General features: G+C 36.4%; 3 protein-coding genes across 5 annotated transcripts; all 3 read right to left on the bottom strand.

Annotated features, from left to right (window-relative positions):
• Positions 1-3,951: 3,951 nt before the first annotated feature.
• On the bottom strand, positions 3,952-7,010 carry LOC110911472 (LEAF RUST 10 DISEASE-RESISTANCE LOCUS RECEPTOR-LIKE PROTEIN KINASE-like 1.1). The gene is made up of 5 exons (XM_022156097.2): positions 5,873-7,010; positions 5,726-5,761; positions 5,546-5,584; positions 5,198-5,434; positions 3,952-5,109 (listed from the first exon to the last, which is right to left on the bottom strand). The coding sequence occupies exons 1-5, from the start codon at positions 6,603-6,605 to the stop codon at positions 4,097-4,099; spliced, it is 2,058 nt and encodes a 685-aa protein (XP_022011789.1). The 5' UTR covers positions 6,606-7,010; the 3' UTR covers positions 3,952-4,096.
• An 11,576-nt stretch (positions 7,011-18,586) lies between these two features.
• On the bottom strand, positions 18,587-21,585 carry LOC110911470 (LEAF RUST 10 DISEASE-RESISTANCE LOCUS RECEPTOR-LIKE PROTEIN KINASE-like 1.1). Its single transcript, XM_022156096.2, has 5 exons — positions 20,572-21,585; positions 20,440-20,469; positions 20,317-20,352; positions 19,972-20,208; positions 18,587-19,882 (listed from the first exon to the last, which is right to left on the bottom strand). Exons 1-5 carry the CDS (start codon positions 21,287-21,289, stop codon positions 18,855-18,857), a joined length of 2,049 nt encoding a protein of 682 aa, XP_022011788.1. The 5' UTR covers positions 21,290-21,585; the 3' UTR covers positions 18,587-18,854.
• A 2,226-nt stretch (positions 21,586-23,811) lies between these two features.
• LOC110911469 (LEAF RUST 10 DISEASE-RESISTANCE LOCUS RECEPTOR-LIKE PROTEIN KINASE-like 1.1) lies at positions 23,812-26,578 on the bottom strand. Of its 3 annotated transcripts, XM_022156095.2 has the most exons (4): positions 25,611-26,576; positions 25,426-25,473; positions 25,087-25,323; positions 23,812-24,991 (listed from the first exon to the last, which is right to left on the bottom strand). In XM_022156095.2, exons 1-4 carry the CDS (start codon positions 26,329-26,331, stop codon positions 24,021-24,023), a joined length of 1,977 nt encoding a protein of 658 aa, XP_022011787.1. In that variant the 5' UTR covers positions 26,332-26,576; the 3' UTR covers positions 23,812-24,020. The 3 variants fall into 3 exon arrangements, with proteins under 3 accessions (XP_022011787.1, XP_035839711.1, XP_035839712.1); XM_035983818.1 differs by lacking the exon at positions 25,426-25,473 and having other exon boundaries at positions 25,611-26,578; XM_035983819.1 differs by lacking the exon at positions 25,426-25,473 and having other exon boundaries at positions 25,087-25,360; positions 25,611-25,782.
• Between the last annotated feature and the right edge of the window lie 387 nt (positions 26,579-26,965).

Genomic DNA, 26,965 nt, shown 5'->3' with positions numbered 1-26,965 from the left:
ACGTGAATTGTAGATGATATTTATCAACGTGAATTGTGGATGAAAAATCATGAAGATATGGATGTTTGTTTAAAAGATTATGAAATATTATTTTGATAAATATAAAATATGTTAAGATTCTCTTTAATAAATAAAAAAAATTATGATTCTATAGTTGTCATTGTTGGAAGATTACGAAATTGTTTGTTGAGAAGATTACGAAATTGTTTGTAAGTGATAATATGGTAGGCTTTTGAAATTAATATGATAATGATTAAAATTCAATATTTATATGAAGTTACAATCTTACCCGGTTCAAATGGATATGAAATCAATGGTTCAGATCAGTTCACGCTAGAAAATTTGTTCACGTTTGAACCTAATCCTATATATATGTATGTATGTATGTATGTATGTATGTATGTATGTATGTATGTATGTATGTATGTATGTATGTATGTATGTATGTATGTATGTATGTATGTATGTATGTATGTATGTATGTATGTATGTATGTATGTATGTACGTACGTATGTACGTTGTGTATGTATGTGTGTGTGTATGTATGTATGTATGTATGTATGTATGTATGTATGTATGTATGTATGTATGTATGTATGTATGTATGTATGTATGTATGTATGTATGTATGTATGTATGTATGTATGTATGTATGTATGTATGTATGTATGTATGTATGTATGTATGTATGTATGTATGTATGTATGTATGTATGTATGTATGTATGTATGTATGTATGTATGTATGTATGTATGTATGTATGTATGTACGTACGTAATGTATGTATGTATGTATGTATGTATGTATGTATGTACGTACGTACGTACGTACGTATGTATGTATGTATGCATCTATTCAAAAACTTTATGGCAATACTTTCAAAAACCTATACATACTGTGTTTTTGTTTTTCAGTTCGATTATAAAAGGGCGTAAATTGAAACAGAGGCATGACGCAATGAAAAATACTATTACAAGCTAGTAAACTTAACTTCAATAATTGATTTGTAGGAAAAAAGAAAAAAAAAAAGTTGACTTTAGAGTGTATTTAACACAACCCTTATGAAATATTGTTTAATGATTAAGCTACAAAGTATGGTGATCGTCCTCCAAGGGAGGATGATCCGCCACGTAGGCGTCACGTTATAGTCCTCCCAAGGATGATCCATCACCCAAAAGTAGAGGGTATGGGAGGATGGTCCTAGTCATAGTCCTCCCACCATTCTTATGTTTTTTTTAATCTTCTACTCTTTTTTAACATTTAACAAATAAACTAACACAATATTTTCATTAATATTTAAAAATATTACATAAACTTAAAAAAATATTAACTTAAAAAAAACATAAACTTAAAAAAAATAAACTTAAAAAAACATAAACTTAAGCAAATCCTAATATATTAAAATAAGCTACTAGTTTTCGTCTTCCATGTCGTCGGGTTCGTTTTGAGTGTTGTTCCAGATGTACTCAACCAAGTCCGCTTGTAGGTTATGATGTGTGTACTCGTTACGTAGAGCGAACATGTTCAAATCTTGTTGTTCCCCACTAACTGGAACAGTATTTCCAGTAGACGCGTTTTCGTCGTACTCGCATATTGCTCTACCTTCGTCTTCAATGATCATGTTATGAAGCATGATACAAGCGTACATAATGTTTCGTAACCGCTTTGGTGTAGCCGAACGTGCTGGATGTTCAATGATGCGCCATTTTTTTGTAGAACACCAAAAGCCCGTTCAATATCTTTTCTCGCACCCTCTTGATACTTCGCAAACCTTTTTCTTTTGTCGTCTGTCGGGTGCAGAATAGTTTTAACGATTGTCGAGTACGTTGGATATATCCCATCGGCTAGGTACTAACCTCGCCTGTATTCCATCCCCGAAACTGTAAAGCTTGTGTCTGGACCTGTACACGCCACTACATCCTCAAATATTTGTGACTGGTATACGATGTTAAGGTCATTGAGCGAACCAGGTAGACCAAAAAAAGCATGTCAGATCCAGAGATCCTGTGACGCAACAGCCTCTAGAATAATAGTTGGATGTCCATGATCTCCCCTAGTATACTGACCTTGCCATGCAACTGGGCAGTTCTGCCACGGCCAGTGCATGCAATCAATGCTCCCGAGCATTCCTGGGAAACCATGTCTCTGTTCGTGTGCTTGATATAATTTTTGAACGTCGTTTGCGTTCGGTTTCCGCAGGTATCGCTTGCTATACAATTTGACAACCCATTCGCAAAACTTGTGCAAACATAGACATGCGGTTCTTTCAGACATCCTTATATACTCGTCTAGTTAGCCGTTGGGACGACGCTTCATCACCCGCCATTAAGACCTGAGCCGCGATCATAATCATGTTATGCATAATAGCATCCTCTTTCGAAGATGATGAATACCCCGTAGACGAAGATGATGAAGAGATGGAAGAAATTGAAGAAATGAAAGAAGGTGAAGCCATGATAGTTTTTGAGCGAGAGATGGGGTGGTAGCGGGTAAAAAATGGTATAAAAAATGATGACTTTTTATAAAAAGGGAAGAGTGGTTATAAAATGTGAGAGAGATGGGGTGGTAGTGGGTGAAAAGTTGTGAAAAAATGTTAAAGAGGTGAGTATTTATAAAAATGTAAGTGAATTGGGTGAATTTTTGAATTATAGCCGTTATTTAATTAATATAAATTATGAAATTTAATTTTTTTTAAACGGTCATATGCCATATGGTCCCCACTTGTTTTTTGTCATTTTCTGCACGTCGAGAATGTCGGATTAGTGCCGTTGAGGACGGGACGTGGGGGGGGGGGGGGGAGGGCGGCACGGTGTAGCCACCGACACCGATGTGTAGCCTTATTGTTTGGATACCATCATAGCATATCCAATTTCTTTGATATTATTTGTGATGATTAACATCATTTATTGATCTCCATGTGGTTTCCAAGGTCTCTAGGGTCTAAATATTTAAAGATAATTTTTGTAATTTCTTCCTTTTTTAAAATCCAAATTCACACACCATAAATAATTTAATTCTTTTACTTCTTTAATAAATCAAAGTGTGTAATATACGAGATTTGCGTGGTGTCACTTCTATAAACAACGAGCAACAGAGTTTCAAAGCAAAGCTACTAGAAACAACTCGTCAAGACTGGCAACACTATGAATTGAAAAAAAAGTCATTTAATTCAGCTGCTAATTAAAATGCAAACAATCCGGTGTTTGCAAAGAAGAAATAAAAAAGAAAAGTAAGGTTTGGCCCAAATTCAATATGTACGGGCTCAATATTAAAAGCCCAAAAGTGGATGTAACATAAGTTGGGTCACTTTGGCTAGTATTTTGAGGTCCAGTTTCTAGCCTTCTCATCAGATGAAACGGACCCTCCAGGTAACCACGCGGATCCGAAGATCCGGAATTACCAACATTCGATCCAAAATATCCAATTCTTCATTACGTATCTACTAAAAGGGTTTTTTCTCTGTTTGAAGAGAAAACGGGTACGCGTTTGTTCGATTGCTGTTGTAACTACACCTTTTGGAATCTTCGATTTCTGAACTTCACTGAACTTTGGTTATAGCTTTTGTTAATGAAATTGAAATCACTAGGAATTGAATCCAGAATAGAAATACAAATAATGAAGAAAAGTAAAACAGAAAAAATGTTATAAATGAAAATAACTCTTATGAATGAAATAAGGTGTATGGATGATGTATGAATTATGATTGTGTTGCTGTGGACTGTGGAGGATTAAATAATAATTGTGGCACATTAAGATCGTTTTCAGGTAAAAGGCCTAGACCAAAAACGAGTTAAGCTTTTATTGAGTTCATATGAGGTCTAAGCTTGCTCAAGTAGAGTTTTTATAGAGTTCAAACTAAAACAAACGAGGAGGTCGATATATGAAACACATTTTGTTCTATTATTCGTTGGACATTGCATGTATCCTCTGGCTAGATTACGCGATAAAAGAATGATAAGCAATAGTATATTCACATATATTTTGCATTAATGGAAAAAAAGCAAGATACACGAGCAAAAGTAGTTACACAATTCCATGTATCTCATGCTAACTGGCTACTTTGATGTTTTTTTAAAGGAGGCGCTCATGTCATCCTTATTTCCCATGTGTTTTATATGTGTCGATATTATTCTTAAATGATAATCTATCTCCATTGCTGCTTAGCGTAGTTGATGCACTGTTGTTGCTTTGCCACTCTTTAGTGACGGAGACTGGCAAAGGGTGAAAATCTTTCAACAAAACCACTGCATCGTTGGTTTCAGACAAAGGCAACATATTCACGGTTTGCAAGTCTTTGATACTGTCGTAAGTGTCTATTCTACTCACGTCTTGAATATCCATCAACACATCCAGCACCTCATTCATTGAAGGCCTCATCTCTGAATCATACTGTAAACACCTAAAAGCCAATTCTACTACTAATGTGATCATGTTCATGATTTCAGGATCTGTATCAGATCCTAAAACTGGATCAATTAGTTCATCAATTTCACAACTTTGGATTCTGTTTAAAGCCAGGTCAGCCAAACTAATCTCGTCTTGAGCCCTGTTTAAATCGATTGCGGTCATTGATGATACTAGTTCAATCAAGACTACCCCAAAGCTGTAAACATCGCTCTTATCTGTTAGTTGATAATCTTCGTAATATTGTGGATCCACGTATCCTGGGGTTCCCTGAGGAGCTGTTGACACATGAGTGACATTATTCGGTATGAGCCTTGAGAAACCGAAATCTGCTACCTTAACACAGAAATTATGATCAAGAAGAATGTTGGACGTCTTTACATCTCGATGTATGATTTCAGAAGCATGAAGGTACACCAGTGCACTGGCTGTTTCAATTGCAATGTTCATCCGTATCGGCCATGTTAGCAGGTTTTGATTTGATAGTTCTCCGTGGAGGTGATCTGCAACGGTGCCGTTTGAAACATATTCGTAAACAAGGAGAAGTTCACGGCTTTGTCTGGAGGTGCAACCGTAGAGAACGACCAGATTCGGGTGCCTTAATTTGGTGAGGATTTCAACCTCATTTCTGAATTGTTGGACTCGATTGTAAGGGTGCTCGTGAAGTTTCTTCACTGCAACTCTTCTCCCGTCATGGAGTTTACCTTGTTCAGAAAGATGGAAAGATCAGGTGGGAGAATTCAGTGAAAAATGAACAATCAATGACTTTTTTTTCGAGAATCAAGTTCTCACCGTAATAAACAGCTCCGAAACCTCCATCCCCGAGTTCATGAGACGGGTCGAAATTTTGGGTGGCATCTTCAAGCTCCTCATAGGAGAAAACAGAGACGCCAAAGGAGAAACTTATGTCTCCAAGGTTTGGAGATCTGTTCTTCGACAAGACATAGGAAAAAGGGCTGCTTCTACAGAAACACCAGGTTATGAAGATGACAAAAGACAGCATGAGGATGAGGACTGATCCAATGATGACTAGAACAAGAAAATGCAGCTGATTCAGGTACAGATTCCGACACGTATGTATGTATGTGTATGTTTGGTATATATACAATAATAAGGCATCGGATCAAAGAGGCATATTACCTGATATCTTAATCCGTGTCCACTTTTTGCCACTTTTTCCTGGGGACAGGAAGGAAATAATAAAGTATTAGTCGTATACGAAAAAATAAATAATTTCAGACTATGTTATGTGCATCAACTCTGGCGTATGGATTTATATATATCCGATGATAATGCATAGGATTGCAGATGAGTATTTACCTGTATTCGTACTTGGGGTCTGTTCGCCTGGTTTTACTGCAGCAACCAACCAATAAAAGTTTATTATAGCAATATGTTAGACTATCATTCTGGTGTAATCGTTATAAGGTTAAAATAAAGGAAGAGGGAATTAGAATCTGTAAATACCTTTTATGATATCGAAACAACGAACATAAGGTCTATCTTCAGTAGTTCCACACCGGAGGCCTTTTTTCTGGCACTCCTGACAGAAATCTGACAAATTAAATACAATAGCGGTGACGGGAGAGAGAAGAGAAAATATATTGGTTTCATCAAATCCTGGACTGCTTGAAAATTTCACAGGTAGTTGCACTACTTGACATCTATGTGGGAGGACACTTGGAATTGTTCCATTCAAATAGTTATAGTAGATATTGTGATCTTTGCAACTGTTGTAGCTTTTGTAATTATGTTCCTCAAAGTAAGGTTCCTTTTGTTGAGGATAAGTGAGATTTTTTCTGCATTTGAAGAGAGTGATTGTGGGAATTATAGAAACGGAATACAAAAGAGGGCTAGGACTTGGAGGCGTGAAATTATTCGTAAGTGCGTCACAGCTTTTATTTTTCACTAACTGCTGAAATGTTCTATTATAAATGGCTATATAATCATTATCAAAATCAAACTTTCCAACAAACTCATATACCCATCCTCCAAACTGAATCTCTTTCGAAGTACAATTGATCTTGATCAACCCACATTTCCTGTCAGTGACATTGTAAAACGGGTACTTGAGTGCGCCCAAACCTGGACAACTGAAACTTTCTGGGCAGATAGGCAAAGAATTGTTTCCGTCTGCAGCAGAGTGAAGAAAAGGTAGACAAGAGAGAAGAACCGACACAAAAAACAAGACCCGAATCATTTCAAATTCCAACAGAAGAGATTACAGAACTACCCTACTTATCACCTGCATCCTTGAGACGCCATTATTGCATTGTATACATGAGTATTCATAGTTTCTACGTCTATATGTTTTTTACATAAACTCCAAGACATTTAATAAGTTTTCACATTGAAAAATCAACTTGCCCCATTTTCTATGCCAAAACAACAGAAATTCCATATTGACCAAGACATTTGATAAGCTTAACCCCTTTCATACGCTAAGAGGACCCTCTTGGAAAGTTTCATGTGGCTGCCCCATCTAACACGTCTCATCTTATCATAATCCAAAGTTTCAGAAAAAGACACCTATAGACTTTAGAAGCCAATTTGTTGAACTTACAATATTTGTTCACACCAGAAGAAAATGAAGACATTAAACATCATTGCTGCAGAACTTGAAGAGAATCAGAGATCTTGTAAGGCTAATAAGATTTTTTTTAGTTTAGAAGTTTAAGCATATGGCAAATTGGAAATCCAGCAGTTGATTTGAAGTATTTGTATAAAAATGAAGTCTTTTTAACAATTCATACCTGAAACTAGTTTGTAGCAACACATCAATTTTGATCAAAACTACTGGGATTGATAGGGCAATAAACTAGAGATGATGAGGTGGAAATTCAGTGTCATTGGATATAAATTAGGTTCATTACAATATTCGTACGGTACCAGTAATTGATATAGTTTACGAAATCTAATTTATGCAACTCTATTTTCAATATGAATGATATTGTGATATAGCCGTGTAACGTATTTACTTTTTTTTTAAATCAACGAATACAAGCTATTAAAAAAATCAAATTAACTCAAAATTAAATAGGTTAAAAAATATTTAAAAGTATTAGATGTAAAAAAATTAATATATTAAAAAATAAGACTAGGATTCATTCCCCTTCTTTTTTTAATAGAGTTAAATGCGATTTTAGTTTCTGTAGTTTGAGCCATTTTGTCATATAGTCAAAAGGTTTATTTTTCGCCTATGGGTCCAAAAAGGTTTCACCATTGCCATTTTAGTTCACTAGGTTAATTTTATCCATTTTTCTGTTAACGAGAAGAGCAATTCAGTCATTTTATATTTTATATGGTCGAATTGCTCTTCTAATTAACAGAATTACATATAAAATGACCGAATTGCCCTTCTTTTTAACAGAAAAAATGGATGAAGTCAACTCAGTGGACTAAAATGGCAACGGTGAAACCTTTTTAGACTCATAGATGAAAAATGAAACCTTTAAACTATACTAGAAAAATGACCCAAACCACAGGAACTAAATACGCATTCAAGTCTTTTTAATAAATATCACCCTATCTATGGGTCAATCTATTTGGACACCTTATCTGCCTATTTAGACACCCTTTGCCTCGTATAGGGTTACATCAAAATCAGTGCCTGACTCATGTCACTTCTGGTTTAACCCCTTCAAGACGCCTCGTATAGGCCTATACTGGGCGTATAGGACCCTTCGTATAGGCCTCATATGTGACCCTTTGCCCGTTATATGCCTCGTATAGGCCTATACTGGGCGTCTTGAAAGGTTTTTTTTTTTTTTTTTTTTTAACAAACATTTTATACAATATTAATCGTTTTAGCAAACTTTTATACAAAAACAAGTTTTTTTATTTTAAATAATTAATATTAGGACCCCTCGTTGGTTTTTTTTTTTAGTTGAAAAATGGATGTTTTGGTAGGGTAATTTGATTGTTTTTTGAGGGTGATGTTTTTTGAGTAAAAAAATGGGTGTTTTGGTGGGGTAATTTGAGTTGTTTTTTAAGAAAAGTTTTATTTTTATAAAATGTATAAAATGTTTGTAAAAAAAAAAAAAAAAAAAAAAAAAAAAAAAACCCCTTCAAGACGCCCAGTATAGGCCTATACGAGGCATATAAGAGAATACAAATTTACCCCCAGTATAGGCCTAAATCAGGGGCTAAATAGTCTTTTTTTTCGCCTAGACGCCCAGTATAGGCCTATACGAGGCGTATACGAGGCAAATAAGATAAAATATGACATAATCAGAGATTCTCTTGGAAATTGAAAAAGGTTATACGCCTCGTATAGATCTATACGAGGCGTCTTGAAGGGTGTCCAAATAGGCAATTGGGTGTGTAAATATGTAGACCCATATCTATATGATGAAGACAAAGTATCCTAGTGGTCCTTTCTCAATAATGGTCCTTGCCCCATTTATGAGTTATCAACTTTGCATTTCTTTGAAACACCAAAACACCATACGTAGAGGATACGGAGTTACTCTTATCATTTTCCATTTTTTAAACATACTACGTTAGCATTCTTCTTATTTTCCTTATCTTTCCCCATTCTTCCTATTGTAGAGGGAGTCATCCCCCTTTTTTACATTTTCTCCCATTTTTATATTTTTAATTTATGTTTAATAAAAAAGTAATTGACTATTTCACATAAAAATAAAGGTGAAATACAACAATATATATCTAAAAATAAACATTTCACTTGCATTAAAAAATAAAAATTACAAAATAATAGAAAATAAAATTTAGCAAATTAAAAAAAAAACTAGAACAAGTAGTGTCATCCTCAAAGTTATGCTTTCTCACGCACGCTTTGGATGTAGAATCATTTCAACATCAGCCCGAAAAGTAGTCTTTTAGTATAAACTCCAACTCAGGTTGTTGTTGTTGTTCATCCAAAGCTTCTTGTTGTTGTGTAGCATTTCTTACTGTTTTTGCATCATTCAACCCAAACTTGTTCTCTCTTGCTTAAGACGGAACTTCTCATCTCGAAGTCGGGTTCTTTGATCGGCCTGCGCTGGACTAAAAGTGTTGAACTTCTCATCTTGTTTAGAAGCTCCTCATTTGACTTTGATGATCCAACCGATCACTTGCTTTTTCTAATTGGTCTTTCGGGCTCTCGAAAAACATGTGGAGCATCGTCATGGTCATTGTCATCATCGTTGGGAAGGAAACTGAGCTTCCAAAGATATGGTGTAGTGGTCGGGTTCATTTGTTTTTTATTCTTTTTGCCGCTTGTGAATCGCTACCTATCACAGGAACTTCAGCCCATGTTGGGTGATTGCGGACAATCTCCATGCCAACATGTGTGGGAGTCCTTCTGTCACACCTCGATTCCCCGGTGGGCCCTGGACAAAGGGTTTATGCGTGACGGTCGGATAACAGTATCACAACTGGCAGCGAAAGTAAATGATGATAAAGTACAAGTATAAAAACTTGAAATTACAGTAAATAAAATTTGTAGCATTGTATTCGGTACAAATATCCCACAAGACAAGATTAAAATGAAAAAACTTTAGACATCATAAGTCTTTAGCCATGGAGTCGCAAATTCCAAAGCTTTATGGCCGAACTGTATCCAGCCTACTACAGAGTTTCGCCACCTGAGGTCAATCTTTAAAAATATGTCAGTTTTCACTGATAAATACTCTTAACTGACTCTTTTGAAAACCATTTGATATATGTATATGAAAACCATTTGGTAAGCATTTTATTTTTACATTGAGATAGATTTCTTGTTACCAGGTTTACATGCTTGTAAATACAGTCAGGGGTCAGAAATCAAATGCCGGTATATGGTCAATATACACACCATCTTTAATATTTTGCGTCTCTTAGGACACCTGGACACGGTACTATTAACCCCAAGTGTTTAATGTTATTCAAGCAAAACAGATTAAACTAGGTTATTACATTTATGAAAGCATTTGCCCATTTTGTACTACCAGCTCCAAGTGGCTAATTCCATATCCCAAGTTTTATAAATCAAAATAGGTTAAAAGTATTTTCCTTTGCTAGTTGTATAAACGGTGTATTTGATTCTCGTAGCAAAGCCTTATTCAAAGTATATTAACTTAGATGCGATTATCTAGAGGGCTCTATAGTCTAGAATGAACAGAATTATTATCCGTTAGAATGTTTATGGATCATTTGTAAGTCTTTTGACTTTGACCCGTTAACTTAGAATTACGTTTGGTTCCGCTAGATTAATCGTTGACGGGATAGAATGTGGTTTATACCCGCACGAGTGAGGAGCCTTGTGTGATATGGGTTATTTAACCAAACATTCTGATTTAGAAAGGTTTTGAAAATGTTTGACCCGATACGACATTTAGGTCATTTTAACTAGTCGCGCGCATAGAAACGGGTTCGGGTGGTCAAATGGGTTTATGACGAGTCTGACAAGTAGTAATATATTTTATGATATTATATATTCTGTTTTAAAGTCAGAATATAAGTTTTATAAGCTTAGAACTTCACTCTTTGATTATTCGCAAAAAAATGGCATTTTTGACTTTTTATAAAGTATATGTTTGACTCGTCATTTGACCCGTTTAAACATGATGACCAGAAGGTATAATTGCAGAGATTATTCCTTATGATATAATGATCACATGGTTAACTTTAATCGGGTTTTGACTTCACCAAAGTGGTCAGAACCGAAAGTCAAAGAAAAAGTCAAACTCTTGACTTTAGAATGAAATTTAACTAATAAACTGAAATTGACTAAAAGGAAGGGCTTACCTAGACTTGAAGAAACGCTTAGAACTCAGACAAGGAGGTTCCTAATCAGAAGCAAGCTTCAGAAAGCAGATTGAGAGTGAAGTGAATATGGTGTAATGAACTAGTGTGACTAAGTGACCTATTTATACTAATCCTTGGATGATGAGGTGATGCCAAGTGCCCCCATGTGTGTTTAGGGAGTGATTAGTGGCAGAGCAGGTGTCCAAAGGCGGTTTAAGGTGGCACAAGGTCGTCAGAGGTGGCAAGATATGCAACATGTCACACCCCAACCGATGGCGGAATCATCGGGGCATGGCACTGAGCGAAACAGATTGTCCAAAAGTTTCCATAACAATTATTATCACTATTCAGTTTAAATAACACGTCCCATACCGTGTCCCAAATAACAAACAAATTATTATAGATAACAACCAGTCAAGTATTCTGTTCCGACAACTCAGATTTAAATAAAACAAATAAATATTGTTCAAATGCTCCTAAAGACCCAGCCTGACAAGATCTACAGACAACTATGCTCTAGTTGCTCTTTCCTGACAGACAACTATTTGTTGGGGGTCTCTAGAGCTTTATTCTAGCCTCGCTTTCCTAGCAAGCAAACATCTTAAACACCTGTCACATACGTTAAAATAAAGTCAATACATATAATGTAAAGGTGAGCATACAAGTTTGATAATAGCATATAGAGTTCGAATAGTTTACGCATACCCAACACGTACACAGAGGAAAACGAAGCATGTTAATTATCGACATGGACCTATCGATACCAGTGACTGAGGGTTGACTGTCCGAGACAGTTCGCAATACATGATTACCACCGTAATCCATGCAAGTAATTGTCCTTAACAACCCCCGTGTGAATGGGTGCTGAGTGCAAACTATAGTACTACGTCGTTAAGGCAGGTAGACAGCATTCCATGTGTAAACACAATCAACAAGCATTCATTTAGTCACGTAATACATGCATATTGGTTAGCGTTCAAATAGTTTGAGTAGTGTGATCGTTTATGTTTTGATATAAGTAACGTATGTAACACCCAAAAGTGCTAAAAGCAAAAAGGGATCGAGTATACTCACAGCGGTTGATTGATGGATTGAAGGGAGCGCTTGAGAGTAGGGTTAGCCTGAACAGTTCGATAGCATAACGATGAATACACGTAAAATGGAAACAAGTGTATTGGGTCGAACAGCCTGGTCGATCGAACAGCAGGTTCGATCGAACGGGTTGTTCGTTCGGTTGGAAGATCCGTTCGGACAGTCTGTTCGATCGGCCGGTCGGCTCGATCAGCTGGACTGTTCGAGTGGATTGCTTCTTCCTCTGAGTAGGATGTGTTTGTGTATGATGGTTTGACCTTTTGAAGTTTTTGTTGTAGTATTTGAGAACACTGAAGTGTTCTTACCTTTCAGGTCGTTCGATCGAACGGTCTGTTTGATCGGCCGGATTAACCGATCGGTTAGAAACTTCAGTAGTAGTCCTCAGCAGGATGTCACTCGATCGAACAGCATGCTTGATTGGGTGGCATTCCAATACTTCCAACGAATTGAAAATCGATTAAGGGTTGAAGCATAGTATCTCATGATCCGATGAGTAATGTTTACCAAACGGCTCGTTCGATCGAACATTACCTCGTTCAATACTATACTTCATGAGATTGTCAAAATGTGGGGCCATATGCTAGCCGATCGGCTGACCTGGTCGATCGGCTGGCGTGTCCGATCAGTTGGGCTGTTCGTTCGAACAGCCTAACCGTTCGGCCAGCATCCTGACCTGGTCGGCCTGTTCGTCTAACACTTGGCTGTTCTGATTATTTGACGTTATATTGAGGTAGTTTGACAACGAGCTGAACCATGGAACCTTCGTTCTTACTTGTTTCCCTTGCTCGGACAGGAATCACCCAAGTCCGGCCGGTAAACTGTTTGGAACAGTAGTTTGAAGTTTCACCCGAAATCGGTGAACCTCGTAGATAGAATCCGAATCTTGAACCACTCATCCACTAGAATGTTTGGTGAGTTGACTCAAGCTCCGTTTCTACTGGTTTGAAGGCATTGAGTGTAAAAGAGTTGAAAGAAAGTTGGAAATCTTCCTTTCAATCCTTCACATCATGTAAATGTTTAGATCTTTGATAGATCTTAGCTTGTTTATGTGGAAATCGGTTAGATCCGAGCTATTCATGGTAGATTAAGGCCAAAACATGATGTTCTTGAAGAACACCATGATGACATCATCCTAGAATGCTTAGATCTTGATGATTTCACGATTAGAAATCAAGATTTGGAAGATAAAAAGGTGTAGGAGCATGTTTTGATCAAGAAAGTACAAGATTTAGGATGAAAAATTACCGAAATTGGAAGAAATCTGAGAAAAGGTGAGGAACACGAGCTGGTCGGTCAGAGAGTTTCCAAAAGTGGAAAGAATGACAATGACAGCTCTATTTATAGGCTCCAAAAGAGGAAAGGGCTGGCCGATCGGCCAGGCGTCCCGATCGGACAGCCTGCTCTATCGGACAGTTCGTCCGATCGGCTGGGCTGTTCGATCGGCTGACGGCCTGATCGATCCACAGCCTGGTTCGATTGTTCGGTGCGACGATTTTCGATATTTCGATTTTGATAGAAGACGATATAAGTACGATAGAGTTCCCTATTCAAATTACTTTCAGTCCCAACTACTATATCTAACATACAATCATCTATATTTCACCTTATCCTTACGTTACCATTCGTCGTGATTCGATTTCGATTGCATTTGACTTGAGTTTCGAGTTTCGATTCGAGTTTCGATTGATTCGACTGATCATCACACAAAACATAAAGTAAAGACGCACAGGTAACAAATAAGGCACACACACACGTATAAGAACAATCAAAGTTCGCTTAATTTCGAGATTCGAGTTCGATGATGGTTAGATCGGTTTGATTACTGATTAGTTAACTTTATCGCATTGTTACTTCCTACTATTCACAGTCGTAAATCGGTTCGCGTCGATTAAACATTCGATTACTTCGATTCATTCTGATTAACAGCACTTACTCCACATAATACAAATAAACATAAAATAAACTAACTATAGTCAAAGAAGTCAAAGTTGACTTGGACTTTGACTTTGACATTCGAAAACACGGGGTGTTACACAACAGGTTGCTGCTAGTAAGTATCTTGTTGTCAGCGTACTCCTTGCGGACCGCAAGGGACCTAAGTCGAAAAAAATTTCAACCCTCTTGCAGACCACAAAGAGGTTAGGCCTTGCGGTCCATAAGGCACTGACAATCGCCAAAATTTCTGCCTTTTTCATATTTTCATCCCCTCAACTTTGATATTCGCCCTTTTTATCTTTTTTTGTCCCTCTTTATCTTTTGAACACATGTCACGATAGGAATCAATATAAATTTTTGGGTTGTTACATCTTCTTGCTTGACTATATTCTTGTGGTACATGGTTGCTTTCCTGATCACAGCTTCCTCTCCTTTGCCATTACATCGGCCTATGCCGGATCGATGTCCTTAAAAACTGTTCCACTTCTTCATAAAAAAATTAAGATCCCTCCAATATGAATATGCTTTGATCAAGAGTTCGCTCGTTACGTTGGAGTTGTGTACAAAGATGCTCTTTAACCTTATAACTTATAATAACAATAAAAAAGTAAATACTTCAAAAATTAACAATTAAATTGTTTTAAAAAAACTTTCTCCAAAAGCCATTCCTCTTTTGTTCATTGTCGTGGATCGGGAACTCTCCGTACAATGGTTGTAGTAGGATTGTTGGTTGTAGTAAGGTGTTGGCATTCTAGACGAAATTTCTATACAATGGGTGTCGAATATGTTTGTTTGTTGCAACGGTTGTTGTGATTAATGACGATTGTTAGTTCTTTTGGCGAGGCTTTCGGAATTGAGTTTTTTTTGCCATATTGATATGATGACTATTGTTGTGTATAAAAAATAAAGTTAATTCCCTCTGTTTTATCCAAAGTAACAAGGTCAAGTACTAACTAAGTAAGGTCATACTCTGAGGTTCAAACGTTTCATTTTGTATCAACCTGGGGTACTAAGACTAACATATGTTAGTTTTTCTAGTTAGGTTCAAGGGTATTATAGTCATTTTATATCTAAAGAACAAATTATGTGATTTTATGGTTAACGAGCGACTGTTTTTTTTTTTTTGTAATTTATTCAAAAAATATATATATCTCGCCCAAAAGGATTTCGTTGGCAGAAGCGGTTGATCTGTTTTGTACCGAAGGTCCATATCAGTGAGGGGAGGTGTGAAACTTCAGTACTAAGGTGGTTAGTGGTGTCAGAATTGAGGCAAAACGAAGTTGGTCAAAGGATGAAGGTGCAGGTAGTCATCTATACTACTCTTCAATTTGGAGACTTATTTACAAAAGGTCTTGGTGCACAACAACTTCGGTTCTTACTTGGCAACCTAGGCGTTTGCAATCTACGCATTCCAGCTTGAGGGGGGTATTAGAATTCGTGCTTTTAACCACATCCTTTCCATATTTACCTCATTGTAATCTCTTTACACTCCTTGTATTTATGCTTATGAATCAATGAAAACCATAGAGAATTCTCCGATTACTAAATTCTATTAGTCAATTAATGTCATGTAAAATTAGTTGGACAGAGTGTTGATATCCACTTTTTGTTATATAACTCGTTTTGTTTTCCCATCTAGCTTTTTCTAGTCGGTAGTGTTTGTTATATAATTCTTTTAGCCATTGTCAATTATTGACTTATTGTTCCTCCAACTAAAATACCATCTTTACTAGTTATAAAACATCCATGCAATTGAAAAAAAAAGAGTAAAGTGCAATTTGCCACCCTATGGTTTTGCCCAGATTGCATAATGATACCCTATCTTCCACTTTTTGCGTAATGACACCCTATGGTGGACATTTCATCACACTCCGCAATCCTGCGGTTTGGTCCAGATAGTTGTTTTGACACCATGTGGTTGGATCCTGGAATTAACGTTTTGGGTGCATAGTATAATGAAATGTCCACCACAGGGTGTCATTACGCAAAAAGTGAAAGGTGAGGTGTCATTATGCAACCTAAATCAATCCACAGGGTGGCAAATTGCACTTTATTCAAAAAGTAATTATATAATATGTTTTACATTGTTGTACATTCTTGACTTTATTTAAAGAGGAAAATAGATTATCCAAAAGTCTTTCCAAACACAACCAACCACTCATCATTCCCGGACTTGCCAAATGGATTCCAGTGCTCTCAATCTCAATCAAATGTAATATATTTGGAAAAACTAAGTTAGTTCCCCGTGTGTTACACGGGTTGAACAATTTAAACTATATAATAAATATTTCTTGTAAATGAAAATCAAAGACGGAGACATTTATATATATTTGATAAATAATGAAACTAATAATAATAGTAAAAAAATCTCATACATGTGTACAGAGTCGTCTGTAAGAATTCATTTACCCTGTTTGAGTTTGAAAAAAATATGTTCTTTCGTAATGTTTTAATATTATAATTTAATTTTAAAATAAAATGGGTATTGGGCTCAGTAAGAGCATGTTTGGTTATGTTTTTTGAAACAACTTATAGACTTATTGGGGTTTTGGAAAAATCAGTATGGAGTGACTTATTGAGTTATTGGTTTTTTCCTCTCACATACACCCATATTGTCAAACATCATTTTGTAGATTAAGGCTTTTTAAAAAAGCCAATAAGTCAATAAATTTTTTCAGAAAGCTTAGCCAAACATGCCCTAAAGCTAATGTCAATGGGTATTAGGCTCACTAAGAGCATGTTTGGTATGCTATTTTAAAAAAATTAACATATATATCGGGTTTTTTTTATAAAAAACACGTGTCCCTCGAAATCACAGACCCTGTGCGGTGGTCCTCCCCGCACACCCTTATCACCGCCCATGCATGTGTATACTCATTTAAGTAATCGATATACATTTGATGATATCCTATATTTTTTTTGTATTCAATTAACATTTTTCTATTTAGTATTATTTGCAATTGTTAACATTTTTCTAAATGTATATATAGAGTATGGATGTTACTGAATTTTTGAAGAATAATTTTTAATTTTGATATATATATTCAAACTTATAATTATATAATGTAGTCATGAATTTTAATAAAATCCAAAAAAGCGTAAAACCCTTTTCAAATTTCAAAGGGTTATAATTATCAGATAAACATTTTTCTATTTAATATCATCTACAAATTAAAAGATAAATTATTAGAAAATAAATATGAAAGAAAGGCGGGAAAACCCAAAAATAGATGCATCCAATGAATGACACGTGTCACACATTGGTTTACTTTATTATATGTATAGATACGTTTTCTTTACGATATTTAGTTAATAAAGATTATATAATATATCATTGAATCTCCAAGAAATTATACTTTGATTTACTTCTTTTTAAAATTGTGTTGCATTGTGATGAAATGTAAATTGAAGAAAAGAAAAACACAGGCCTAATTAGTTGCTTAGATCGGAGCAATTGTTGTAATTTTGTATTCTAGGTTTTGGTTTCCACATTGGCATCAGGCACAACACTTCTTGTATTTTCTAGTGTCTTGCTAGCCTCTTCTTTTTAACAAATTCTTCGCAAGTTAAATAAAGAAAACCTTATATGTCATGTGTAGAAGTGGGCAAAAAAACTGGATACCAAACCGAGCCCGACCAAGATACCCAGAACTGGGTATTCTTATGCCCAGTTATTTCTACCCAAAAATGAATCTGACTCTACCTGAAACCGTACACGATCGATACCTGAAAAATACCCCTACACAGTTATTCTCAATAGATTTGAACAGTTGGGCCCAACGGGCTTACAGCCCAGAAATACAGTGTGCTCAACAAAAAGGAGATCTAGTCATCTACACAGTCCTTAACTTGGGCTATTTTGGGTAGTGTTTTTAGGCCCAATTCCAAAACTGGCCTTCTCAACAGGAGAAACTTTGAGAAAAGGACCCCAAGTGAATCACCCGGATCCAAAGATCCGAAATAACGAACATTCAAAGCCAAAAAAATATCCAATTTCTTGATTACGTATGCTACTGCTAGGGTTTTTTACGAAAGAGTGATTCTGAATACATGTACGCTTCTTCTAATTTCTCGATTTGAGAGCCTTTGTTGTTTTGATCATCAGTTGAATAAGCTTTCTCGTTTGATTGTTGTCCTAACTACAACTTTTTGAAATCTCTGTTTCTGAACTACACAGCTCTTCGGATCCAGATTAGAGATCTATTTGTGTGAAGAAATGAAAATAATGAAGAAAACAAAACAGAGCAAATGCTAATATTAAATAATGTATTTATATTGATACTAAGTGTTACGAATGAAAGAACTGCTCTGATGCCATGTAGAACTGTGGTGCCTTGTAAACCACGAATGTTTTTGCTGTAGAGAATTCTGTAACAGTTGTGGCACATTAAGATCGTTTGTTGGTAACTGGCCTGGACGAGTTTCAAATATAAAGCGAGCTCTCAAGCTTTTACTTTATACTATACAAAACACTTTTTTTGTTATATTATTCAATGACATCATGGTATGTATCCAATGGCTAGAATACATATATGTTGCGCTAATGAAAAAAGTATGATAAGCAATAGTGTAATTACATATATGTTGCGCTAATGGAAAAAGTATGATACATGAGTAGAAGTAGGACGATTCCATGTATGTCATGCTTAACGTGTGATTTCCTTGAAAAAAAAGGGGCTCACAATCTCCCATGTCATCCTTGTTCCCCATGGGTTTTCACTGTATTGATATCATTCTTCCTTGGCAATCTATCTCCAATGCTGCTTAGCGTAGATGATGCACTGCTACTGCTTTGCCATTCGTAAGTGACAGAGACTGGCGAAGGCCGAAAATCTTTCAGCAAAACCACTGCATCATTGGTTTCATTGGTCTCAGGTAAAGGCGGCACATTCACAGTTTGAAAGTCTCCGATACTGTCATAAATGTCTATTCTACCCACGGTTTGAATATCCATCAACACATCCAGCACCTCATTCATTGAAGGCCTCATATCTGAATCATACTGTAAACACCGAAAAGCCAATTCTGCTACTAATGTGATCATGTTCATAGTTTTAGGATTCGTATCGGATCTTAGAACCGGGTCGATTAGTTCATCAATTGCGGATCTTTGGATTTTGTTTAAAGCTAGGTTAGCTAAACTAATCTCATCTGGAGACCTGTCTAAGTCGACAGCCACCATTGATGATATTAGTTCAATCAAGACTACTCCAAAGCTGTAAACATCACTCTTATCTGTTAATTGATAGCGTTGATGATATTGTGGATCCACGTATCCTGGGGTTCCCTGAGGAGCTGTTGACAAATGAGCGACATTATTCGTTATAAGCCTTGAGAGGCCAAAATCTGCAACTTTAACACCAAAATTGTGATCAAGAAGAATGTTGGTCGTCTTTACATCTCGGTGTATGATTTCAGAAGCATGAAGGTACACCAGTGCGCTCGCGGTTTCTATGGCAATGTTCATCCGTGTTGGCCATGTTAGGAGAGTTGGATTTGCTTGTTCTCCATGCAGGTGATCGGCAACAGTTCCGTTGGGAACGTACTCATAAACGAGGAGAAGTTCATGGCTTTGTCTAGAGGTGCAACCGTAAAGAACGACAAGATTCGGGTGCCTTAATTTGGTGAGGATTTCAATCTCATTTCTGAATTGTTGGACTCGGTTGTAGTTGTGCTCATGAAGTTTCTTCACTGCAACTTCTCGGCCGTCTTTGAGTTTACCTTGTTCATAATGATGGAAAGATCAGGTGAGGAGATTTCAAGTAGACATTGACAATCAATCACATTTTTATAAGCAATTAAATTCTCACCATAATAAACAGCTCCGAAACCTCCATCCCCTAGTTCACGCGAAGGGTCGAAATTTTTGGTGGCATCTTCAAGCTCCTTATAGGAGAATACAGAGACACCACAGGAGAGATTTATATCTTCAAAGTTTGGAGATTTTTTCTTTGATGAAACATAAGAAAAAGGGCTGCTCTTACAGCGACGCCAGATTATGAAGATGACCAAAGACATTATGAGGATTAAGACTGCTCCAACTATAGCTAAAACAAGAAAATGCAACAGATTCAGGTGCAGATTCCTACATGTATGTGTTTGTATGCATATATATATATCCTGAAATAACGCATAGAATAGAAGATGCATATTACCCAAAATCTTAATCGTTCGTCCTTTGCCTTGTTTTTCTGCACCAACCAAATAGTAAAATATTAGTTATATATTATGACAAAGGAATAGTTTCAATAATAAATAGGATCACGTATGCAAATTACTCTGATTCGATGCTTCTCTGCCTGGTTGTACTGCAGCAACCAAACAACAAAAGTATATGTTAGATATATCATTCTGGTGTACCCATTACACGGTAAAAATGAAGGATGATGGACGAGGGAAAAAGAAAATACCCTTTTTGACGTCTAAACACTGAACATCATCTTCACTATCTGTAAAACACTGTTGCCCTTTTTTCTGGCAGTCGTAACAAAAAGGCGACAAATTAAAGTTTATAAAGGAGGAACCAGACAGAAGAGAAAATATGTTAGTTTCATCAAATCCCTGAGTACTTAAGTTTTTTGAAGTTAGTTGCACTACTTGACATGTATGTGGGAAGTCACTTGGAATTGTTCCATTCGAGTTGTAGTAGAAGTTGTGATCGCTGCACTTGTCGTACATACTGTAATTATGGTGCTCGAAGTAAGTGTGATTTTTTGTGCATTTGAGCACATTGATGAAGGAAGCTATTGAAATGTTATACATAAGAGGGCTTGGACTTGGAGAAGTGAGATTATTCATAAGCGCCTCACAGCTGTTATTGTTTACAAGCTGGTCAAATGTTCTGCTCCAGACGAGTAAAGCACCATAACTTGGATCATAGTTTAAATACCTAGTAATCTCATACGGCCGTCCTCCAAATTGAATCTCTGCACCATTGGAAATACAGTTGACCTTGATCAACCCACATCGCGTGTCAGTGACATTGTAAAATGGGTACTTGAACGTGGCCAAACTTGGGCAAGCGAAACTTTCTGGGCAGATAGGCGTAGAAACATTTTTGTCTGAAGAAGAATGAATGAGTTGTAAACAAGAGGGAGAAACGAAAACGAAAAGGAAGACGAGAATCATTTCAAATTCCAACTGAAGAGATTAGAGAATCACCCAACTTTTATCACCTGCACTCTTCAAACTTCATTGTTGTATTATATACATGACTGTTCATTGTTTCTACCTCAATGTTTTTTTCCATAAATGTTCAAAACAATTAATAAGCTTTCACATTGACAAAATCAACATGCCCCATTTTCTATTCGAAAAGGCAAAAGCATTATGAATTAATTCCACCACTCCGGTCATCTTTTTCCATATTGATTAAGACATTCAAGACTTTTGACCTATTGATTCATGTCCTTCATTCATTCTTAACCCCTTTCAAAGTTTCATGTGGTTGCCCTCTCTAACACGTCTCAACTTTATAATAATCCAAAGTCTAAGAAAAAGACACCGCGTAGACTTTATACGCCATTTTGTTAAATTTAATACAGCTTCATACCCAGAAAAAATGCGCCGACATTAAAAGCAATATGTACACGTATGATAATATAATATTTTGCCACACAACAACGTAAAGAAAAATTATGATGGTAATAATCTTGTTTAATTTGTGTTTTTGCTATGAAATATCCTTTACACCAAAATATCCTTTATGTGCCCACTTCCAAGCACATCAAATTTGACTGGAACTAGTATGTGCGAATTGCCAAACATATCAAATTTGACCAAAATATCCTTTATGATGAAGACAAACTAAAAAGACTAAACTCATTGACTCATAATTGGTCTTTGCTCCATTTATCAATTATGGTCCTTAGCTTTCTAAAAAACAACAAAACAACAAACAACTTTTCAAAAGCAAAAGATACTCTAAAAGAAACTATTGTATGTTTTATATTATTGTGAGATGTTCATACTTTATATTTAAAAGTGATGATATGAAAATTATATTTATTTTTATTTATTTACTAATTGTTTAACTACTACTACTACAATTAACCGCCTAATGAAACCTATAGGCTTCACAAGTGTTCAAACATCTTTCCCTCCACCATACAGTGTATCACCCGAGTCCTATATGCAAATCAAAACCCCTAAACAAAGATTAAAAATCAAAACCACTATTCATTCCATAATTAGGGTACTCATTACCACCGCTAACCTCCATCTCACACAATCGTTAACCAACTCAACCAGCTCCATAGCACTCGAGTGTACTCATTAGCATCACTAACCTCCATCCGCACAAGCATCAACCAACACAACCGCTGCCACAGAAAATTGGTCCGTGAGCTTTGAAAACTAACCACACCATAGCCCTATATATAAATCATACTAAGTAACACACACCAAGCCCAAACAAACTTGAAAATATACACCCAAAAACCTACATCTAAACCAACACAAAAACCAACGAAACACAAAAATCTTATAACACCATGATAAATCTCACATCGGTTATATGTGGATGAGAAGAGGACTTCACATTAAAGTGTGCTCATCCAAGTATGGATTATTGGATTATCTCTTAGAAGTCTTCACGAAATAGACAAATTAAACAATGTTGATTGATAGAGTGGATGTATCCTAGAAGAAGAAATAGATATAACTTGACTTGGGCCACATGGGCTTGTATTTTGAGGTCCAATTCCTCGCTTCTATTCTTCTAACATTCTCACAAGCAGAAAAGAACCCACCAAGGGTCCAACTCATGATCTCCATGTGAACCACGCGGATCCGATCCGGAATCTACTGCATGGGTTTTTTCAAAAGACCAATTCGAGACCAAAAAAAAAAAAGAAAGAAAGAAAATCAAGTTTTCATTACGTATGTTACTGCAAAGGGTTTTCCAGAAGAGCGATTCTGATGAAGAAGAAAGTAACACCAGTATCTCTCGTAGGCTCTTGTTTGACAGCTTTATTACAGATAAACGAGAATCAACAGCTGCTAAATTTAAAATTAGGTATTACTAGAAATCTTAACAGACAGATGAGAATAGGTCAATATATTAGATAACATTCCTCGTGAGCTATAACAGAAGTAAGACAGTAAAACTGAATCGCTTTATGATGCCTCGTTGTTTGATACATAGTTTCTGATTTCACCAGTTCTTCTAATTTCTCTGATTCTCTGTTTGAGAGAAAAGAAGTACAGTTCTTCAAAACAATAATTGCTTGGTGAGATTTAAAGTCTTTAATGAAAAACTGAGATCCTTTGTTGTTTTGATCATCAGTTGAATCAATTTTCTTTTTTGGTTGCTGTTCTAACTACAAATTCGGAATCTATGGGTATAGCTTTTGTTCTTGAACAAGAAAATAATAGGAACCCAATCCAAAAAAAAAACAGATGAAATGTAGATGTATGTAATACAGGTGATACAAAGAGATGTTATAAATAAAATTAACCGTTATGAATTATATAACTACTCTAATACAGTGCATGGACGATGAATGATGATTGTGTTGCTGCGGAGAATTCTATAACAATTGTGGCACATTAAGACCGCTTCTAGGCAAAAGACCAAGACCAAAACAAGTCCAGATTTTATCAAGCTTGTTAAAAGTAGAGTTTTTATTGAGTTGATCATGGCTAGACTACGCCAGAAAAGATGATAAGCATAATTAAAGCAGCAGTGTCTTTATGTGTATTATGCATCAATGAAAAAAAAAGTAAATATAAGAGCAAAAGTAGATATACGATTTCATGTATCTCATGCTTAATGACTACTTTCATAATTTATTAAGAAAAAGGAAGCTCTCATCTCATCCTTATTCCCCATGGATTGTTTTTGTATTGATATCATTCTTCATTGACAATCTTTAAAGCTGCTTAGCGTAGTTGATGCACTGCTATAGCTTTGCCATTCAGTAGCGACAGAGACTGGTGAAGGCTGGAAATCTTTAAACAAAACAGCCACATCACTGCTTTCAGATAATGGTTCTACATTCACGGGTTGCAAGTCTCTAATACTCTCATAAGCGTTTATTCTACCCAAGGTTTGAATATCCATCAACACATCCAGCACTTCATTCATTGTAGGCCTCATATCTGAATCATACTGTAAACATCTAAAAGCCAATTCTGCTACTAATGTGATCATGTTCATAGTTTCAGGACTCGTATCGGATCTTAGAACCGGGTCGATTAGTTGATCAACTGCAGATCTTTGGATCCTGTTTAAAGCCAGGTTAGCCAAATTAATCTCATCTTGAGACCTGTTTAAGTCGACAGCTACCATTGATGATATTAGTTGAACCAAGACTACCCCAAAGCTGTATACATCGCTCTTATCAGTTAATTGATAGCGTTGGTGATACTGTGGATCCACGTATCCTGGGGTTCCCTGGGGAACTGTTGACACATGAATCGCATTGTTCTGTATGAGCCGTGAGAGACCAAAATCTGCTACCTTAACACAGAAATTGTGATCAAGAAGAATGTTGGTTGGCTTTACATCTCGGTGTATGATTTCAGAAGCATGAAGGTACACTAGTGCACTGGCCGTTTCAATGGCAATGTTCATCCGTATCGGCCATGTTAGCAGGTTTGGATTTGCTTGTTCCCCATGGAGGTGATCGGCAACAGTGCCGTTGGGAACGTACTCATAAACAAGGAGAAGTTCACGGCCTTGTCTAGAGGTGCAACCATAGAGAACCACAAGATTCGGGTGCCTTAATTTGGTGAGGATTTCAACCTCATTTCTGAACTGTTGGACTCGATTGTAGTTGTGCTCATGAAGTTTCTTTACTGCAACTTCTCGCCCGTCCTTGAGTTTACCTTTTCAGAAAGATCGAATGATCAGGTGAGGAAGTTTCAAGTGAAAATGAACAATCAGTGACATTTTTGTTTTGAACAAACAAGTTCTTAATTACCATAGTAAACAGCTCCAAAACCTCCATCCCCTAGTTCTTGAGAAGGATTGAAATTTTGGGTGGCATCTTCAAGCTCGTTATAGGAGAAAACAGAGACGCCATAGAAAAGACTTATGTCTTCAGTGTTCGGAGATTTGTTCTTTGATGAGACATAGGAAAAACGGTTGCTCTTACAGAGACGCCAGATTATGTATACGGCAAGAGACAGAATGAGGATTAAGGCTGATCCGGCGATAACTAGAACAAGGAAATGGAACACATTCAGGTACAGTTCCTACATGTATGTATCATTTATTTATGTATCAATTGATAATGCAGAGGATCAAAGAATCTTATTACCCAGAATCTTAATTATCACATCCCTACTTAGTTTTGTGCCTGGTTTTTCTGTAACAACAAAAGTATATATTATAGGGCAAGAAAAAGTCATTAAAACAATGTTAGACATATATCATTTTGGTGTACCCATAATAGGTGAAAACGAGCGAAGACCGAAGAGGGAGGGAAAGAGAAGCTGTAAATACCCTTTTTGAAGGCGAAACACTGAACATCATGTCCGTTGTTAATATCACATAGGCGGCCTTTTTTCTTGCACTCGCTACAGGAACGTGTCAAATTAACAAAAACGGTAGTGCCAGACGAGATAAGAGAAAATATGTTGGTTTCATCAAATCCTGAACTACTTGGGGTTTGCACAGGAAGCTGCACTACTTGACATTTATGTGGGAGGTCACTTGGAACTGTTCCACTAGAGTAGTTATAGTAGAAGTTGTGATCTTTGCATCCGTTGAAGCTCTTGTAACCATGTTGCTCAAAATAAGTGAGATTTTTTGTGCATTTAAAGAGAGTGATGAAGGAAGCTATTGAAATTGAATACAAAAGAGGGCTTGGACTTGGAGAAGTGAAATTATCCATAAGCGCCTCACAGCTTTTATTTTCAAGAAGCTGCTTAAGGGTTATGCTCTTAATATATAGGAGGCTAGAAATATTATGAGAATAAATGTTGCCAAGAATTACATATGACCGCCTTCTAAGTTGAATCTCCGCACCTGTCGATGTACAGCTGACCTTGATCAGCCCACATCGAGTGTCTCTGACATTGTAAAACGGGTACTTGAACAGTGGCAAAGCAGGACAACTGAAACTTTCTGGGCAAATAGGTGTAGTGATGTTTCGGTCTGTAGCAGAGTGACTGAGTGGTAGGCAAGAGAGAATAAGGGACATGAAAAAGAAGATGATAATCATTTCAAATTCTTTTAGAAGAGATTAGAGAACTACCCAACTTATCACCTACTTTCTTGAGACTCCATTTTTGCATTATATACATGAGTGTTCATACTTTCTACTATGGGTCTTTTAAAAACCATCAGAAACTGAGATTAAGCCCGAACCGTCCAAACTGAGATTAAGCCCGGTTTACGAGTGAGCGCTCAGCTTATGGTTTTGAAAACCAGTTTTCACTATCTGATTTACCGTTTGGAACCGGCCGCCAAATCCGAACTGGCCAAAATATATATTAAAAAGTAATAAAAAATACAAAATTTTAATCTATAAATTTTTAATGAAAAATATTCTTTTCATGTGTATGAATTGAACAATTTTACAACTGATTTCATGCTATTTTTTTTCTTCTCAATTGTTTCTTTTGTAAAGGATTTAGTACTAAAAGGTAAAAGATTTGGTCTTTTTTTAACCTACCACTTTACTGAACTTTCAAAGATCTAATAGTACGATTTCGTGTTAGAAAAAGGCCTAAACTGCCAAAACCAAATCGTTTTGGCCTCTCTGGCCAACCCAACCAGCCTGACTGGTTCGGTTTAGTATTGTTTCGTCATAATTGGCAAAATCAGACCATGAACAACCCTAGTTACTAACTCTA

Source organism: Helianthus annuus, chromosome 15 (assembly GCF_002127325.2).
Source record: "Helianthus annuus cultivar XRQ/B chromosome 15, HanXRQr2.0-SUNRISE, whole genome shotgun sequence".
Taxonomy (NCBI): Eukaryota; Viridiplantae; Streptophyta; class Magnoliopsida; order Asterales; family Asteraceae; genus Helianthus; species Helianthus annuus.
Note: the sequence above shows the minus strand (reverse complement) of the source record. Positions and strands in the feature narration are given on the sequence as shown.